Source organism: Erigeron canadensis, chromosome 2, assembly GCF_010389155.1.
Source record: "Erigeron canadensis isolate Cc75 chromosome 2, C_canadensis_v1, whole genome shotgun sequence".
Classification (NCBI taxonomy): domain Eukaryota; kingdom Viridiplantae; phylum Streptophyta; class Magnoliopsida; order Asterales; family Asteraceae; genus Erigeron; species Erigeron canadensis.
The window spans coordinates 26,306,943-26,327,093 of NC_057762.1; the positions used below are offsets into that span (position 1 = coordinate 26,306,943).

General features: G+C 33.2%; 2 protein-coding genes and 1 non-coding gene across 3 annotated transcripts; all 3 read right to left on the bottom strand.

The window, feature by feature from the left end:
- Positions 1 to 2,625: 2,625 nt before the first annotated feature.
- LOC122588632 (uncharacterized protein At2g39795, mitochondrial-like) lies at positions 2,626 to 4,693 on the bottom strand. The gene is made up of 3 exons (XM_043760788.1): positions 4,359 to 4,693; positions 3,104 to 3,447; positions 2,626 to 2,984 (listed from the first exon to the last, which is right to left on the bottom strand). The coding sequence occupies exons 1-3, from the start codon at positions 4,623 to 4,625 to the stop codon at positions 2,825 to 2,827; spliced, it is 771 nt and encodes a 256-aa protein (XP_043616723.1). The 5' UTR covers positions 4,626 to 4,693; the 3' UTR covers positions 2,626 to 2,824.
- Positions 4,694 to 6,593: 1,900 nt separating this feature from the next.
- TRNAK-CUU lies at positions 6,594 to 6,666 on the bottom strand. Its single transcript has one exon. It is a non-coding gene; the product is annotated as a tRNA-Lys (tRNA).
- Positions 6,667 to 6,951: 285 nt separating this feature from the next.
- Positions 6,952 to 11,895, bottom strand: LOC122588809 (mannose-1-phosphate guanylyltransferase 1-like). Its single transcript, XM_043761015.1, has 5 exons — positions 11,726 to 11,895; positions 8,972 to 9,100; positions 8,823 to 8,885; positions 8,159 to 8,398; positions 6,952 to 7,797 (listed from the first exon to the last, which is right to left on the bottom strand). The coding sequence occupies exons 2-5, from the start codon at positions 9,080 to 9,082 to the stop codon at positions 7,126 to 7,128; spliced, it is 1,086 nt and encodes a 361-aa protein (XP_043616950.1). The 5' UTR covers positions 9,083 to 9,100; positions 11,726 to 11,895; the 3' UTR covers positions 6,952 to 7,125.
- Between the last annotated feature and the right edge of the window lie 8,256 nt (positions 11,896 to 20,151).

Sequence of the window (20,151 nt, forward strand, 5' to 3'; positions counted from 1 at the left end):
GCTAACTCACCATACCGCACCTCTTCCCACCTTCATCCTCACCACCAGCTCATGCTAGTTAACCGACCAGGTGACACGCATTTTTGTAACGTGTGTAGAGGCTTTACCAACGGGTTGAGCTACACGTGTGAAATTCCAGCGTGTGAGTTTGACGTCCATACGCTATGTATCCAGACGCCCGCGGCCAATGGAGTCCCGTCCATGAATTTGGACCATGGTCAGCAGGCGGGTGGGTCGTCTTGGGGTCAACCTGCTACGTCGGTTGGTGGTCATCATCAAAGGAGCCATAGTGACCCTTTGATATTTAACCACATTAATGAACAAAAGCATATAAATGTACCCACAAGATTTGGTGTGCAAAACCAAGGGATGCCGACAACATCTTTTGGATATAACGACGTTAGTATTAGTCAGCCGCCTGTGATGACAATCAACCAGCACCAGTACCAGCCGCAACAAGGAGTGCCTGTTACGGAATTTGGTGGTTATAATGGAGTCAATAATGGTCAACCTGCAATCATGAACCACCACCAACAACAGCAGATACAGCCGCAACAAGGGATGCATACAGCTGGATTCAATGGCTACAATGGAGTTACTAATACGAATAGTCATCAACCTATCATGGTCAACCACCTGCAGCATCAGCAGCAAGGGATGTCTATGACCGCGTATAATAATAATCAGCAACTGATGATGAACCCGCAGCAACAACAGCAAGGGAGGCCGTTATATAATGGAACAATGTATAACAATCAACAAATGATGATGAACCCGCAACAACAACAACAACCGGGGAAGCCTAATAATAATTACTCCAAGGTAGGGAAAATGGCTGCTAATATCCTTAGCACTTCCCTTATTGGGATTCCACTATTCAACTCAAGAAATTGATCGGCCTTTGTGATGGCTAAATCCATTGACAAAGGTTGGCCGGCTTCACATCGATCGATCAATCACATTTTTACCATCTATTTATTTGTTGTTTTGTAACAACTTCTATTTGTAATCTTTGCGATTTCAATTATCATAAACCAAGTGTATATCCTTTTTCAAGTGTGACTCACCTTTCAAACTACTTACATTATTTGGCTTCATATCGCGATTTAGGCCATTAAGTGCATCTCATTTTCTAACATTTTATTGATAGTTTCATTTCATTATGGTGAATTCTGAAAAAACTAACATGGTAATGATTTTTGTATGTATCTAGTATCTACATTCTAATACGTAATTTGTCAATTTTATTGATTTTTAGAATGTATGATCTATCTAGGATTTTCAACCCAAAGACTTTGATTAATGATTTACTATTATCTGATAAAATGTCAACTTATCCTTCGATGTTTATTGTTTAACATAAGTTGTTTCTTAGAAAATGATATGTCATAATATTTTAAATGGTTTTACGCGTTATCCTTATAGATAAAAATCTCAACGTAATGATATTATAGTACATATAATTTGTGGTGCATAAAAAAGCTCTGTTGATTGATGTTGGTGGATTTGTGTGTAACAAAAGTAAGAAAATTAGATATATCAATGAAAAATTTTATTGTCTGGGTTACACAAATATCAGATAAACGTAGAAAGTTTTCTTTGTTCGGGTTACTAGGAGATGACAGTCATTTCTGACTAAGATGTAGCAACATAAGCATGTTTTTTCTTTCCATGGCAGGTTCTAATAATTTCTATCGCCACCCCCGATATGTTTTATCTAGGACATGATTCAAACTTGAGACCTAGAACTATTAAGTAACCTTGGTAAAGGAAATGACATTAGTACCATATATTTAAAAAATCTACCATACTGACACAACTGCCACTTGTACAGTCTGTTCTGAAAGTTGTACAATGTGGTAATATAATCAAAACCTATATATGATACTTTTTATCATCTCCTTTGCATAGAAGTATTTTGATTTTTGGTTTATCATTCTCATGTATGTGTTGATTCTCTTATATAAAGGATACCCGATTCATGAAAGCTATCATGAGTATTAATCGAAACAGCCATAGGGAGCTAGCGGGTGGATAACCAAGGGGCTAACAGCTAACTCAGAGACCTTACTCACTTAACTTAATATTTGTGTACAGACCTAATAAATTTAAGCCTATAAAATTTGAGATTTAATACCCAAAATAGAGGCCAGGCTCTTTAGGACCAAATGTGGTAGCTTAGTGAGCAGCAATGTGTTCAAGGTTTACAAGGGTCAAATTGTCAATTGACACCATAGTCGTTTTCAGAAGGGCTGACAAGATGGGAAAACTCGGTAATTTCTTCTGTGTTAAGAAGAATTACTTTTACAGTTTTTTACTTCATGTCTGCACTTAAAGAGCTAATCTGCAATGATGTCAAACTAATAATGGAATGGGCCAATTGACCAGTATTTTGCTGAGAAACCAAACCATGCCACATGCCTGTCCCAAGCACTCCCGAGTAACTTGGCATAATGTATACCATTACACTAATCAACTACATATCGTTCTTGTTATTACTAGTCTTAAAAAGACCCAATAACCAAAGATTCTAGGTTCACTAAAGTAGACCAGAATTGGTTGGCATGTGCCATTACTTAAATCCCAGATGCATACACATTGCAGAATAAGTGATAGCAAAGTCAGTTCATTAAACCATAATCATTATTAGTTTACGGTTCCACATTAACTTACAAAAGAGTTAAAACTCATTATACGCTAAAACAGCATATTTATATTCTCATGGATAGGTGTACCTAATAGTTCAAAACCCGTAAGCATTCAATATATGTTTATCCATAAGGGGCTATCAGAATCAAAATTACTTCAGAGGAAGCATTACTTTTTAAGCCTCCACAAACTTCTTAAGGTTCTTCAGCCAGTTTGTATACTCTCTGTGCTCCTTGTTCACCATGTATTCATGCATAAAGTTTGTGACTCCGGGCTTGATTCCTCTGATTTCCAAATACTTGTGGAACGCCTTTTGCAAGTTCTCATCCAATTCACTGGAAACAATTTGAAAATTGGAGTTAGATTACAAAAAACACTTCAACAGCACAACAAAGTCATTAGAAAGTTGATCTATTCTATACAAAAGGAGCTTTTGAAAGATAATAATACTCACTCAAATCTAGGTCCTTCATAAGGAAGTTGATCTTCAGTCATATCTGGATCTTTCACAGACAAGCTATCGATGACAATCTCATCAGCATAAGCAGTGACACCAAATTCTAAGCAGGGCCCACCAGCTTTAGAGACTTTCACAATCATCGGTAGACTTGCTTGATTGTCTTTTTCAGTATCATCATCAGCATCATCATCCTCATCGTCTTCCTCACCTGTAACAAGGCTAGATTGTTCGACTTCAACGTGGATAGTTTCACCTTGGTATTCTCTGGTTAAAGTTACGGTTTGCTGTCCAGGGTTATCACTGATCTTAAAAGGGAAACCCTCGGGAATATCATCTACCTGCACATACATACATTAGCTTCGTTATACATAAATCCATGTCCCATAACAATATAAGTTGTTTTGTGGTTCAAAGTATGGATATAAATTTAGAGAACAAAATTCACTACGCATTTATCACATCGATAGATATCAAATACATTACCGTCATCTATTTAAAGAGCAACAAAATGAAATCCCAATTTCAATATCTCAAATGTCAAAAGAAAAATACAGAACCGCACTATGAAATCTGAAAAAAAAAACACCGATGAGGATCCTCTAAAGTTGTTTTCAACTTCACCAATAAAGTTGTAGACATTTTGACCCTTGCTTAAAATCAAGGGTCAAAATTCAAAAATCATCTTTGAATAATGGTCAAGATCATGAAGTTTACTAGTAAAATCGGGGATAACATTAAGATGATCTCAATCCAAAAAACACGTACTTAAGCAACCAAGTGTCCGAACCATGAAAATACATTTGCAAACATGACTCGAGCCGTTATAAACACATTATATACAAAAAGAACAACATGAAACCACACTAATATGCAAGCAGACATAGAACTAAAACACCAAATTCATTCCAGGTATTACTAATGATTAATCTCCGTTTTCAATAATAATCTTTTGAGAACTCTTATTTGAAAGCACTTTTCAAGTTTTCAAAATTTCTAAAAAACCCCCTCCTATTTCTACGACTAACAGACATTTGTAATTTGTATATTCTTCTAGAAACCTATGTTCACATAACTATGATACATAAGACAACACTCATAACCATAAAAAAAAATAAAAACATATAAAAAAAACATAAAACTATATGGGTGTGTGTATAAATATTATCTACAGAGAAATACCTACAAAAACATATCAAAATAAAAATAATTAATTATAATATCATATTTCCAAAATAAAATAAAAATGAACCTCCTCAAAGCTATCTTCAGAGCATTTGATTTCCGATTCAATAACACGAATCAATGAATCATCAGAACTAGGTCGTTTCACAGCAGGTGAAGCGGAATAAGAAAATGATTGCTGAGCCATAAACTTGTCAACGGAAATGAGGTGATTGACGGCGGTGAACAGAGCAGCGCTGCCGCCGCTTTGGTGGGTGAAGCATCTGGTTTGACCGGTGGTCAGTAATCGAGCTGCCAGAGGCGCCGATCTGCGAAAGATAGCGTTGAGAGACATTTTTGGGAGTTAGGGTTTTTGGTGGTGGAGGGTAGGGTTTTGTGGAAATTTTGGGGGGTTTTACAATACACAAAAATGTATCTATAGGTGCGGCGGTTTATGTTCTGGTGTGGGAGGGTTTTGGTTGTAAAGCCAATCCAAGCCGTTGGATTATTTTCTAAATTTTATCTTTATTTAAACAGTATGGAAAAATGATATTGCAACAACAAAAATTAAATATCTATAATAATACTTGCATCATTTTCTTGTATTATGTGCATTAAAATTTATTAAGGGAATATATATTATAGGAATTTTTGAAATTCATAGGAATGTTTGAGATGAAATTTGGAATGTTTGAAAAATTCTTTATTAATTTACAAGTGTCAGGGCGCGTTTGGTTCGCGAAATGTTTTTGGAAGGAATGGAATCTTTCAAAGGAATTGGAATTTGAAGGAATGAAATTTGACGGAATGTTTTTGATTTTTTGAAGATTCAAGTGAGGGACGGAATGAGATTCCTTCCCTCATCCCCAAGGAATGGAGATTCCATCAAATGAGGGAATGTTAACATTCCGAATGTGATTCCTTCATCTTTAACCAACCAAACACACTAAGGAATGTAATTCAATTCCAATTCCATCAGATTCCATCAAATTCTGTAAACCAAACGCGACCTGAAACTCAAACATGAAGCCCAAATGGATCTTCTCATGGTTAAAGACTTTACTAATAGGTCATCAACCCCATTGGATAGTTTCTTTTAGAAACGGGCAACAAATTTTAGATTTTGAAACTTTGTCCGAGGCGAGCAACAACAAATTTGTATCATTCCAAAAAAACCTCAAAGTTTGGGTCGAATTTAAAACCTTTAATCTTATAAGTAAAATTTAGGTATCTTACTGAAAACCTCGGATCTTTCTTTAGGCTATTTTATGTTTCAAACAACAAGTACATAACAAATGCTTAATGTTTTTTTACGCATCATTTAGCATTGACACTTGTATTGGGTGAATAACAATGATCCTTTGCCCCACCTTGGATTCAATAGGCCCACAAACCGATTGGATTTAATAGGTTCTAAGACTACTCACATCAGTGAACCAAACCAACCCATTTGTTAATTAAAAACTAATTTCTCTCTCTTCCATATATGCAACCCAATCTAACTCAAATTTTTACTCCCATTCACAACCCAACCTAAACAATTTTTTTTATTTTATTAATACAATTATATATATAGCTTTATTATCTTATATTGGTACTATCCAGTAGATAGTTGACATGTGGAAAGAACATGGCTCAATCTTAGTTTGAAATGAAGATCAGATCGTGTGAGTTGGTTTGCCAAGAATCTGTCCTTTTATGAAATATTATTATTATATTGGGTGAATCAAACTAACAAATCACCGATAAAGATAGTCTAATGCATATAGCTTTGTATACCGATTGGAGCAATCTAGTTCATACCCCAAAGTCATACAAACTTCTTCAAATTAAGTTCATACCTATAAGGCTATAACCGTTCTAAAGAAAAGTTCATACCTATAAACCATGATGAGAGAAATGGTTAAGCACTTAACACCGTATAAATGCTATTCCTTTTATGGATATCAGAATTCTGAATTCATGTGTTATGACTTCATTGGTCAAACTTGAGTCATATTTTATCTTCAAAGGTCAAATTTCGAAGTTGTGTTAAGTGTATTCAATAATTCAAATACTAGTAACATTTTAAATTGCATTTTTTAATCTAGTTTAGTAGTATAGCATTACAAGAACATTTCATACATTACTTACAAATTTCAAAAAAATTATAGAAAAAATATTGTTCATATTTCAGTGACAAACTTGTTATCAATTGTTACATGACCCGACCCGTTGACACTACGACTACTTGTAGTGAAATTTAAAATAACAACTGCGAGTAATATGAACCTCTAAGACCTGGTAACTTTATTTATAGCTGCAAAAAAGCTAAAAATGAAATCGCCCACCGTGGGGCTCGAACCCACGACCACAAGGTTAAGAGCCTTGCGCTCTACCAACTGAGCTAGACGGGCGGTTTGTTTTACTCTGACTCTCTGACGATTTAAATCAGAAAACAGCAACAGATACAGTAAAATAGTAAATATTATTATTTTCATTTTCTTTGTGAATGTTATGTATTTCCTTGGTTCGTATTGCTTTGTTATATTTTACATCTTCGAGTCTTAAGAAAATATCAGATGGAGAAAACTATGACATTTCATAATACACCTTAACATAATAAAATGTTACTCACAATTATAAACCAAACCTTTATCCAAAACTTGCAAATAATTCTGATAAAAACATAGGGCCAGCCCTTATGAAGCAAAGAACTAAATAACTCAACAAATTATTATTCTATTTACATGACAAAATGACACCTTACAACAAAACATACCCCCCTTGAAAAAGAAAACAACTTCAAAGAACACATAACATATCATGACAACTATCTTAAAATATAAGTAGTATATATGAACACAAATAAATCATCACATAACTATTTCTGGCTTCAAGATGCTAGCCTTGATCTCCTTGTGTGGCAGGACCACACCGCCGTTGGTGTAGACTTCATCACACACATGAACATCTTCCCCAAGAATAGTCATGTTTTCAACTCGAGCCCACTGGCCAACGGTCGAGTGCCACCCTATGATACTACTTGAGATACATGCGTGTTTCTTGATGCGGACTCCACGCATTATCGTGCAGCGTGAGAGTCTGACACCTGGCTCAACCACACACCCTGGCCCAATTGCAACATCGGGTCCAATTAAACACCCTTCACCGATCTTGGCACTCTCGTCTACCAAAACGTTCCCCATAATGTGTGCCCCGCTGGCTAATTTAGACGAAGATTTCTTTCTGAGAGAGTCTAAGTATAGTCTTAATCCAGTGATGTAATCCTTTGGTTGTCCTATGTCCATCCAAAACCCAGGTAAAACCATTGCAAATAGCAGATTCTCGGATGCTAATTTTGGGAATACTTCTTTCTCGATTGAAGTGGGCTTGAGCTCGATTCGATCCAGAACCGATGGGTTCAGGAGGTAAATCCCAGCATTAATCTTGTTACCCACAAATAGTTTTGGTTTTTCAACAAACTTTTCAACTTTCCCAGTTGATTCTTCCATAACGACCACACCATATTTTGAGGGCTCGTCAACCTACAGAAAAACCATTACAAAACTCGTGCCTTAGATTGAGCTAGTAATTTTGAGCCATTTCCAATGGGTCCACGGATAAAACCATGAAATTTCGGTGGCAGGGAAATGTATGGAAGGTCATCTAAAGTGTATAGTAAATGCATACAGCCTAAATCATTCTATAATCAAATTATTATTTATAATCTACAGTTTTTGTAATCATATCAAGTATAGGAAGGTTAAACAAGGGATAAAAGATTTTTCATGGTCAATCCAACCAGTTTTGACCCATACAGCAATTCCCAAACCTTTCCCTGCCCTGCTATTTTCACACCCTCAATAAAAGTATATAACAAAGGGGAAACTATTTAGTGAATTTTACCTTCGTCACCATTAATGAAGCTTCACCACCATGGGACTTGTGGAATGCAATCATTTCTTTAAGGGGATAATCACTGATGACATCACTGTTGAGAACAAAAAACGGTTCACCAGATTCATCGACTAGTTTGTCACGAGCCAGAGCTAGGGGCCCTGCAGTTCCAAGCGGCTCAGTCTCTTGTGAGCATGTGATCTTTATCCCAAGCTTACTTTCAAAATCTTTCAAGAAATTAAGCATGACCTGCATAAAGAATGTTCTGTCAAAACTGGGCAAATTGCATAAAAGGATAACGAACTCTGATTTGATTTATATTTAGGGTAACATACTTTATCTGCATCGACAAGAAGGCTCAAACTTTTAAAGAGGTTTTCATTCAGGGTATTACTTCTTAGTTAACCAGGTGCGTCGTTAGAACCACATTAGCATCATGTCAAAGGAAGTCAAGATAGGTCAACGTCACCAAAAAATAAACTGCCATGTCATCGTTTTAACCAGGTAACTGGGTCAGACTACCTTATATCGGAATATTTGGAACATGAGGTGTTTTATTAAAAATGTTGAGCCAATTAGCAGGTGCAGATTAAGTGAGTAACACAAAAAAGATATCAGACCAGTGTTAGTTATGTTGTTATGCAAGTAGTCAATAAAAGAATATAAAATTTACCTCTGGTTGATAATTGATGGCAAGAACCACTTCACTGACACCTATAGCTTTGAGAGCTTCGATCTGATATAAAAAAGATAAAAATAAATCTTAATAGCAAAATTATTTATACGCAAGCTTTTTAAGAAAAATTAGTCAAGATTACATACCTGGTGCAGGATCATGGGTTTGTTGGCAAAGTCAACAAGTGGCTTCGGGAAGCTTAGTGTCAACGGTCTCAACCGAGTTCCAAATCCTCCAACAAGAATAAGTGCCTTCATGGTGGAAAGATATGGCTACTGAAAGAAAAAAGAAACTATTTAAGCCTTGAAAGGAGGATGTGATCTAATACACAGTTGTGAATCCATTCGTTCTATTTAAATCTATTAAGTAAGAGAGATGTGCATTTACGTAACTCTTTTCCTGTTTAGTGACATTTTGAGGGTCATAAATGATCATAAAAACATTCATTCCCACCTAAAGATATAGAAGTGTCGGTGAATCAACTGCTGGATATTTGCTAAAAATAGGTATGCACTCGTCAGATTTTGAGAAAAGGTCCGTGAATGATTTTCGAGGATCCATAACCACAAACAAGAAATAAAAGGCAAAGTATTTACTTTTCTGTTTTACCACTACACAAAATTATTAAGATTCATAGTATGCCTCTCACAGTATATACAAAGAAAGTTTACATCAGTTGTAACAAAATACTTAGGAAGGATAACACAGGCAATTGTCAATTAAACGACCAAGAATAAAAAAATTTAAAAAAGAGTTAGCAAATCAGAGACCAGTGAATTAACGATCCCGTGTTGGGAATAGCTTTCTAATTTCAAGCTACGTACTCAAAATGAACACTATTCGGAGATGATGGTAAAAAATAAGACTTATAGCAGTACCTGACGAGAAACATGACAAAATTGATTACAAAATAAAACATATCCAGCTGGCTAAAGGCTGAAGTTCGCTATAGGTATGATAAGCGAGGACTTTTCGTACAAATAATCCAAAGTAACACCTAATTCTCTTACTCATTTTTTCTCTCTTCAATTTTGACAATTTGCAACTGGTAGTTCCCTCTGGAGAGCATAGAACTACTAGGACAATGGCAAAAAATAATATCCATTAAAAGCATATGTAGCTTCAAGTAGTCAGAGGACAAGATACACGAAAAACTCTGAACTTGGCATATTTGTAAAGAGAAAGATTCTTGCAACTTATTATGCATAAATCAGATATAATTGTACCGTGGTACCATTACAACCTAGATTTACCAATCAAAATCATAATTATTTGACAAGTTGTTCTATAATCAGTCAAGAAGCTTGCTACTAGCATCTTAACTATTACGGAAGTTCTTGGTCCACACATCGGTAAAAACAAAATTTTCTCATTGCATAAGGAAAAAAAAAACCTCCAGTGACTATTCAATATTATATTGGTAAATAAAAGACAGCACAAACCTATAACTATATACGAGTAAGTAGTACGGAATTACATGGAACAAAAATTATATGACAGTTAAATCGGCATATCTTGCGGGCATATATATGGGGCCACATGATAAAAACATTAGATGGAAAACAAATGAGATCTCAGACAGGAGTAAACAAAAAATGGTAACATGTTGCTTTCAAGATCCATATAACAATCATGCTACTTTACTTACTTATATGCCAGGTACTAGTATATAACGCTTGGTGTTGACTATAAGTTTTAGTCAGTTATTTGACTTCAAATATTCATCATTCTACGTTCTCTTTCGGTAATTGTAATAAGAACTCACCATGCTTATACACAGTAGTAACATATCAATCAAATAAAACATATATACTTCATCTTCGCCTATATATTAATCATACTCTATTTCTTCTCACATTAATTGAAACGTGTAATACAATCTGACCGTCATATCTTCATAGACAGTATCAAAGGCCAAAAAGGAGCAGGGGAATCGGTTAATGAAGATGTTAAATGGAGATAACAGTGGGATCTAAGGCTGAACAACTGATATATTGTAACAAAGACTACTTAATAAAAAATGATGAGTGATGACAGATATGCTACTTTAGCTTTACTTAATTGTATGCTAGGTACTTTACAGCTAATTGTGTTTTCGTTAAGTTTCTCCTATTTGCTTCAACATCAAATACATCATTTTACGTCCTCTTTCGGAAATAAATTTAATCTCAAGCCGAAATATATCTTCATGGCATAATGCCACTTCAATTCAATAAGTCATCAAACAAGTAAGAATCCCTATAAACTATATCTATATTTCCAAAAAGTTGACTTTCCAAAATCCCCAACTGGCCTATAACCAACACCTGAGATGTACATTATAACTTTCGTCGCACCTCGGCCCTCGCCCACATGGGCTCAAACAACTGATCCACATTCACAAATTAACTTTTTTTGATAAATTAGGTTCATCCTTAATTCCGGTCAGAATCGAACCCGGGATAACTTTCTGAATGCCCTCATCTCGAGAACCAACTAGGCTAGAGGTGAAAAAATCCGCCAAGCCCGAGACCAGTCCTTGACCCGGCCCGATAAAGCCCATCTCTAAACTAGAACACAATGAAGTAAACTAGATCTATTTTTAGCTTTATGACAACACTTCCATCAAGTTTGAAAATTGTTATACATTGATATACACTACAATCAATAAATTTTTATAAAAAAAAGGGTTCTTTTTTGTTCTATTCTAATCACATAGCAATGTAGTCTAAAACTTCATAAAAAATCAATAAATTAAGCAACTTCAAACAATAATAATCCCACCCATATCTATAAAATTCCCAGATCTATAATAAAAAGGCATATATAAATATAAATTGTATAAAAACATATGCACCGACATTATAACAAAAACCAAACATAATTAAGATTAACAAAAGAATAATAGAAGAAAAGATTACCTCAGCTAAAAAAGAAGAGGCTTACAGTTAACAAAAGAATTGATGGTTATTTATGTACAAATGGATACATACAGGTAATGAACGGGGTTATTATATATATATGCAAAAATATGAAAAGGGGTTTAATGAGTGAATGAATGAGCTGGATTTATTATTACAGAAGAAGAAGATTAAGTCATTCTTTTTTCACTTTTAATACTTGCGATTGAGGCTACTAGTTACACTTTTATCACTTTTTCGTTATTTGTATTTGTATTGTAATCAAACAAGGACAAACTCGTACCAACCACCAAGTGGGTTGGAAATCAACTTATCAACTGTATGTCCGTATTTTATGTTACTTAATTACAAAATCATCCATTAAGTTAATCAAAAATTACGGTTTTACTTTTTGATTTTAGAGCCCAAGCATTAAATTTTGCCCAAAAGCGTTGATTTTTTTACTAAAAGTGTTGACTTTTTGTCATGTTGATTTTTTTTTTAATCAAAATTATTGATTTTCGGACCAAAAGTGTAGATCGAGGTTAAAAGTTATGAATTAAAATTGTAACTTATAAAAGATATGGATGAAACTTGTAATTTTTAACAAATCACTTGGGCAACTTCTGTAATTAATTTTTTTTTTTTTAATAATATTTATGTTGGATGGAGGTCTACTCAAGTTGTTTTTAACTTGAGGAGTCAAGTTAGAAACATCTTGCCATTAAATTAAAATCAATGGTTAAGTTTCATAATACAACTTTAAATTTTGATTATTGATTATAATTCAATGGTCAAAGTTTTTCCAAATTGACCACTAAAGTTAGAAAACTTACAGGAATCCTTGTTCATTTTTAGGACACAGAGACATTTTGACACCATTTTTACTCAAGTTTTGTCCATAAAATCAACAATTTGATGTACACCAAATGTTTATAAAAATGATAGGTTAACGATTTTACATATAATGATATCTCATATCTTTAATCCTATTTTATTGAGTAAAAGTAATCAATTAAACTGTGTTTCTATTTTTAACCCTTAGAACAATATTATAATATCATCATTGACCAAACCAGACTATCAACAAAATTTTTTAAAATTTTTGCTTTTTACATATATTATTATATATATATATAAAAAGTGAGTATTTGATTGTTAAATATCTAAACTTACATATAAACCCCTCACATGTTAATTTTAAAATTTTATTGTAAAATAGATTAATGATTGAGCTCCATGTATTTTATGTATTAAAATATCAAGATGTAAGGAGTTTTATACCCAAGCTTAGATATCTAGCAATCACATGTTTTCTTTTCTCTAATACTATAATCTCTTTATAAACTAAAAGAGAATATGTTTAAACCTATGTAGTAACTTTTTCTATAAGCCAACTATAATGTCATTTTTCTAAGATATAATCATTATTTAAATAATGACATGTATATATATATATATATATATATTAGTCCTCAGGCCCGTCCATTGGACGAGTAGTCTCAAGATATATTATAATAATTGTGAAACAAAAAGTGTATGACCAATATCACAATTTAATGAATACAAAAGTTAAAGAAGAAATATATGAAAATTAACACCATATAAATATTGATTTCCAGTGTACCTTTTTTTTCTCCAACTTTAGTTAATTAAAAAGAGAAACAAAACATGTATGACTAATATCACAATTCAATCAATACGAAAGCTAAAGAATAAACATATGAAAATTAACTCCATATAATATTGATTCAAGTTGACCTTTTTTTCAACTTTAGTTAAATAAAAAGAAAAACAAAAAAGTAGATAATAATAATAATAAAGATTTTTTATAATATTTAATTATTAAAGGTTTGTCATTTTTTATTAAATATATATTAAAAAATAGAGAATTAATAAGAAAAGAGTATTAGGCTAAAGAAGAGAGATTAGGTGTGTCAAGTGTACTCTCACCCCCTCTTTTAGTCATATTATAGATAGATTAAAATATATATTTCATATTTAGTTATGGATATATATTTGCTTGAATATTGTTTATGTCGTCTTTATCTCTTTTCATATTTTAATAATAAAATATAACAATAAAAATAATTATGTCGTCTTTATCTCTTTTCATATTTATAATTATATTGATTTTTTTTGTGTGTTTATTATGATAATTACTATTACTATTAGGTCGCGTTTGGTTCACAGAATTTGATGGAATCTGATGGAATTGGAATTGAATTTCATTCCTTAGTGTGTTTGGTTGGTTAAAGATGGAGGAATCACATTCCGTTGGAATGTTAACATTCCCTCATTTGATGGAATCTCCATTCCTTGGGGATGGGGGAAGGAATCTCATTCTGTCCCTCACTTGAATCTTCAAAAAATCAAAAACATTTCGTCAAATTCCATTCCTTCAGATTCCAATTCCTTTGAAAGATTCCATTCCTTCTAAAAACATTCCGCGAACCAAACGTGCCCTAGGGAAAAACCAATATGCGGCTAAAAGCATGGATCTTCCATGTTTCCCCTCACAAACTCCCCCCCCCCCCCCCTCCTTGAAAATCACATGTGTAAATACAAAATCATCCCCCCTCACAAACTCATTATATCTAACTAAGTGAGAATAACTTTAGGCTGATGTGAACTAAGTCTTTTGAGTGTTAGTTAAGTTTTTTTCTTATTTATCTTTTTTCTATACTACTTTATAAAGTAAACCCCTTACTATTATTGTTCTATACTACTTAGCATAGTTGTTAACCTCTTACTATTGTTGTTATTATTTGTATCATTATATCTAACTAAGTGAGAATAACTTTAGGCTAGTGTTATTATTCGTATCATTATATTTATCAATTTTTCTATACTACTTTATTTACCCCCTTTAAGTAATTAAGATTTTAAAATGATCATATTATCCTTCTTCTTTATTCACTAATTTAAACATCTTCACCTATTTACCTGTAATGCACTTAATTAAATAAATTATAACATGAATCCTCCAACCCTTAAGAAAGTCATATTAACCTCTCTTACATCAACCAATTTACATTCACCACTACGCTACCACCACCGCCGCCACCACCATCATCGCCGCACATCGCCGCTACCACTGCCGTCATCGCCATACCCTCGTCTCTACCACCATCACTGCCGCATCACACGGACATCCGTCTAGTTTCTTTTTATTAGTGTTTGTGATACCAAATAACGGAAATACTTAGTAAAAAAACATTATTTAAGGACTATATAATGAATAAAAAAAAATCAAACTTTAAACTTAGTCACGTAGTTATTTACGTTATTATCTAGAGTAATAATTATATATCGATTATATCAGTTATTTTACTATGGATATAGTGAATTTTTTTTTTTCATCCTCCGAACTTTAGAAGATCTTAATATATTTACATTTGACTAGATTGTTGTTAGAATATTGTAGTCTTATGCTTCAGATTGGAAGATGAACTATTTAAATTTAACAAACTTTTACGACAACAACTATTTCTATGTAAGGTATGAGTTTAATCTAGTTATAAATAAATGTCTATGTCTATTAAGTATTGTCAATGGTTAAATTATTAGATATTAAATGTCATTTAAATTCGTAATTTGAAATTTACAATATTTGACTTGAAAAAAAAAAAAATTTACCACAACCATGTATAAGTTTTTTTTTAATAATTAATGCCCAATTATTTTAACCTTTTTAAAGCATATTTGGATCAAATTGTTCAACTTAAACACGAATATATTATATATATCTAATTATATTTATTTAATATTTAAAGTATTTTCTTACGCAAATTATTTGCTAAGCAAAATGTGAATAAAGTAAAAGAAAAGATTTGAACATGGCTAGTTTGATGTGATTTTTGTTAGTAGGGTGTAGTTAGTTGCGGATTTAGAATCTTTGACAGCATCATTTTGTTGCTACAATGTAAACGTAAATGAAGCTGTCATGTTGCTCTATATTAAAAACCATACAATATGACTAATTTTTTTTATACGAAAAATAATACCGAACGATTATCTAGTAAAATTCGAGACTTTTAGATGTTGGGTATGTTTGGCAAAAGTAGCTAAAGCTAGAGGTTGGGGTTGGAATTATGGGCTAGGTCTGAAACATAAAGCTAGGGCTGTAAAACTGTAATTTGAATTGTATAAAACTGTTTGGCAAACAAGCTGCAAGCTATAGCTAAAATTGTATAATTACATTAATGGACATAGAATTTTTTTTTTCTTTATAATGAAAAAAGGTAAACACTGCTATTGATTAGATTATCTAGGACAATATTAATTAGAATGAGTAAAGAATATGTATATGCATAGATTAAACTAATTATTCAACAAAGCTTTAAAATGTAAAATTAATTTGTCTTGACTTGGAAAATTGAACTACTGAAACTGGTCAATTTGGCTGAATTGTTACTTTAGTTCTAATGCATATCTTTTTATCTTTGTTCAGATTCAATATACTTTTCTTATTGTATAAAAAGTTATTTTAGTTCGCAATTCAGTGTTTTGTTAATGAACCAATTGTTATGCATAATGTTAATACAATTGTTCAAAAATCAGAACCAAACAATGACGGTAAAGGTCATTGATAATTAATGTCATATACTGCAATATACTAAGGTTAACAATCAATTAGGAGGAGAATAAAAACAATTCGAATAATACATACAGAGTAAATGGAGAAGCCAACAAAGACATGTTTAAAAGAAGAGGAATAAGGCTATTGATTATAGAAAATACAAAAAAAATACAAAAAACCCATTGGAGAGGTGAACATGATTTGTTGGGCAATGGTGTAATTTACTAAATAGGGGATGGGGCTTTTTTTCTAACGTTGCTTCAAGGAGCTTTCATTTAGAAGCCCATTAGGGGTTTTTTTTTTTCAAAATAAAATCTCCAACCTTTTTTTATCCAAACAGGGTTTTATTTTACATACAGAAGCTTTTTTCAAAAGCCTTAAGTTCTAGCCTCTAAAAATCCTCCAAAAAGCCTCTACCAAACACATCCGTCATCTACAAAGAGAAGAAACTAGGATATCTGGGTTGATAAGGGTAGTCAGTTGTTTGATTGGCTGATAGGGGCAATTATAAAAAATTAACTGTTGATTTAACTTTTAAAATGAAAACTTAAATTAGAAGTTGTAACGGTGTATGATCTACATCTCGTCAGTGACGTGCCTAAAAGGGGGGCAAGGGGGGGCTAATGCCTCCTTCAAAATTTAAATTTTGTTATGTAATTTCCAATATTTCATGGATTTTAAAAATATTCTATAAGTTTTTAACATTTTGCCTCCTTTTAGATTTACATTTCATGAAATTTTTAATTTTGTCCCGCCGAAATTTTATCCTAGTACCGCCTCTGCATCTCGTGCTTTTGCATCTCATAGTTTAGAGTACGTGCAAGGCTTTACCATTATATGGTAAGGTATCCCCTTATGTCGAATGTTGTTCAAAAAAAATAAAAAAATAAAATCAGAAGTTGTGTTAGTTGAAAGGAGCTGAATGCCCTTTAGCATCGTCCTACTTCCATCTCAGTAGAACGAGTGAACAACAATTCGATTTGTAAATTTCAAAAAATATTGTAAATGTATATATTCTTAATTACTAGCACTTTGTTAATTGCTTCTTAATAAAATTTCTTTCGTTTAATAAAATAACTCTATTTGGTAAAAACCAGAAGACTTCAACAAGGTTGTGAAGCCATTGTTTCCAACGTTATTAGCTTGAAATCCCTTTGCCTTCGTTCACAAATTGCGAAAAGGTATCTATCTATCAATATCCTTATACATAGTTGGTAAAGCTTAGTGGCTTTTTAACATTTTGCGACCAGGTTTGTGTTTTATTACTTTTATGTGCTTAATAGTTAATTGCTAAATACCAGGCAAGTCAATGTAATGATTTTTGATGCTTTTGTGGTACTTCAAGTCTTCAAGTGATCGATTCTTGCATTCGTAATTTTAACTTTCAGGTCACTGTCAAAGATGTGCGACAATTATGATCGTGGTGAGTTGTGATGGGCGTACGTAATTGATAGAGCAGCCGGAGCTAAAGAGAATCGATGATGCTTCATTCAAGTGTTTGCTTTTGATTTACATTCAAGTGTGTGTTCTTGAAATAGTGCCTAGCTAAATGCCTATGACTGTAAATCTAAATACACATCTTCTATAGTTTTGTATGATAATTAATTACCATCTTGATGTGAATGAAACAACGGACGGGTGTCCATGGCTTCCCGATGACGGGTCAAACGTGTTGGTGGGTTGACGGGTTGGCTGGTCGGTTAACTGATGAGAAGAACCCATTCCACACACATACATGTATATAAGGATTGGTTATTGTAAAATAAGTATTAATGTAAAACAAATAACACAGTATATTAATGCACGATGATTTTCATGATGCACGGTGAATTTTAGTGGAAAAAAAACATATTGTTTTATTTTTTTTACTTTAATTCTTGTTTTATATTACCTATGGGTATCCAATTGTGGTACCGGGGATAAGGTTCCCTCAATTATCTTTTTTTTTTCTTCACATATAGCACAAATATTAAAGATGACCCGCAATCCTCGTCTTTGGCTAGTTAGTTAACCGCGGAGAAGAACCGATTCCACAAAGCGACGTGAGGCTGCCTAGCGTCAGTTGGGATAACAAAGTGATGAACAAACCGATGAGACCAATGGGAAGTGGTCTAATCTATATCTATACCATTTAACAAAGAGAAGTGATAATTGTACCAATTTTTTTGATTAATTTATCACAAAAAACATTTTTTATTTCACACTATACAACCTAGTAGAGCATGATTGTGGTAGATGTGATAATAGTTGTGGTACTAATAGTTTTAACAAAACAAATGGTTACCTTGTTTCTCTTAACTCTCCGCCTTTGAGAAATCAAACTCATCTCCTTTATTAACTAATTTAAAAAACTCCACCTAATATACCTATAATACTCTTAATAAAATAGTTACAATATAGATTCCTCAACCCTTACAATAACTACACTACCACCTTTACACATCAATTACTTTTGCATTCACCACCATTCTCGGCCCACCGCCGCCGCTACCGTCACTATCGCAACCACTTGTCCTCACCACCTCCGCCATTCGTCGTTGCCACCATTACCCCACAACCATTGCATTATGCGGTCATAAGTCTAATATAAATATAAATATATAAGTGAAAGTTGCATTCTTTAATTCTATAAACAAATCATAGGTAAGAGCTAGCAAATGTTTTAACTTAGATAAATTTTCCTTCTTTAGTTTAATGCCATTTCATTTCTACTTCGGGAGGTACTCTAATGATATAAGACTAAACGGAATGTGGATAGGACTTTGCCCGTCCCTCGCCCTTTGTCACCAAAAGTCACCCCCCACACCATCCCCCTTGGGCGACTTTTGTGTTGCACGACCTCCACAGCTCGCCCCTCCCCTCTTTGACCGGCCCACACTCCAATAAATTGTATTATTGTTTTATAGTTTATGTATATTTGATGATTAAAAAAAAATGGTGGAGGTACTTGCAGAAGTGATCGGATGAAGGATGAAGAAGAAGAAGTTGACCCATGTTTTGTCTTTTTTTTTTTTTTTTTACTTTAGTATTAAAGTTTTCAACTTGGACCTTTAAGTTTTCCTTTTAACAACTAAACCCCAAAGTTTTATTTATATATTCTCAAAAATTATACAAATTGTTTTTTTTTTCTTTATGTATTTCTAATTAATAATCTTTATAAAACTAAGGGGCAATTTCATATATGTCCCATTTTAAAGACATAATTTCATATATGTCCAAAGCATGTTATAAAAACATTGTATTTATACATTAAAACTTGCAATTAAGATATATATGAAATTATGTCTTTAAAATGGGATATATATGGAATTTTTCCAAAAACTAAACCGTGTTTTAGCTTATTTTTATACAAATCATATTATTTGTTTAATAATATGATTTTTGTTTTAAATATATAAAAAAAATCAATCATTGCAAGTGTCACATGGCACAAGTCGCCCCCTCTTAAAAATCCACCAATTTCCACCCTTTTTTAGGGCAACTCTTTCTACCTCACATGCCACATGGCGCAAGTCGCCCCCCTCTTTCTTTCTTCCCAATCCTCTTAGGACTCTAAATTCTAAAATATAAAACACACAAAAAAACCCAAATAATTACTCATCGTACTTACTAATATCATCTTTTCTTAGGTAGGCAGGAGTACCAGTCGGGTACGTGGAACCCGATCGGCTACACCACCCCCACCTATCGGGTAGCGATCGGGTATCAAAAATCAGGTAGCATTTTGGGCTAAGTAACCGAGAGGCGGGTAACAAATTTGAACGTTAAAACGCGTGGGTCCCCCCCTAAACGGCTAGTTGACCAGAATTAAAAAAAAACCCTTTTACTTATATATATATATTTATATATATATATACACTAAACC

Excerpts from the sequence above, each read along its gene's own strand:
- LOC122588632 (XM_043760788.1), bottom strand. The coding sequence starts at position 4,625 with ATGTCTCTCAACGCTATCTTTCGCAGATCGGCGCCTCTGGCAGCTCGA. Across the intron at positions 3,448-4,358 it reads CTGAAGATAGCTTTGAGGAG|GTAGATGATATTCCCGAGGG; the intron begins GTTCATTTTTAT and ends ATGTATGTGCAG. Across the intron at positions 2,985-3,103 it reads TATGAAGGACCTAGATTTGA|TGAATTGGATGAGAACTTGC; the intron begins GTGAGTATTATT and ends AATTGTTTCCAG.
- LOC122588809 (XM_043761015.1), bottom strand. The coding sequence starts at position 9,082 with ATGAAGGCACTTATTCTTGTTGGAGGATTTGGAACTCGGTTGAGACCG. Across the intron at positions 8,886-8,971 it reads AACCCATGATCCTGCACCAG|ATCGAAGCTCTCAAAGCTAT; the intron begins GTATGTAATCTT and ends TTTTTATATCAG. Across the intron at positions 7,798-8,158 it reads CTTCATTAATGGTGACGAAG|GTTGACGAGCCCTCAAAATA; the intron begins GTAAAATTCACT and ends GTTTTTCTGTAG.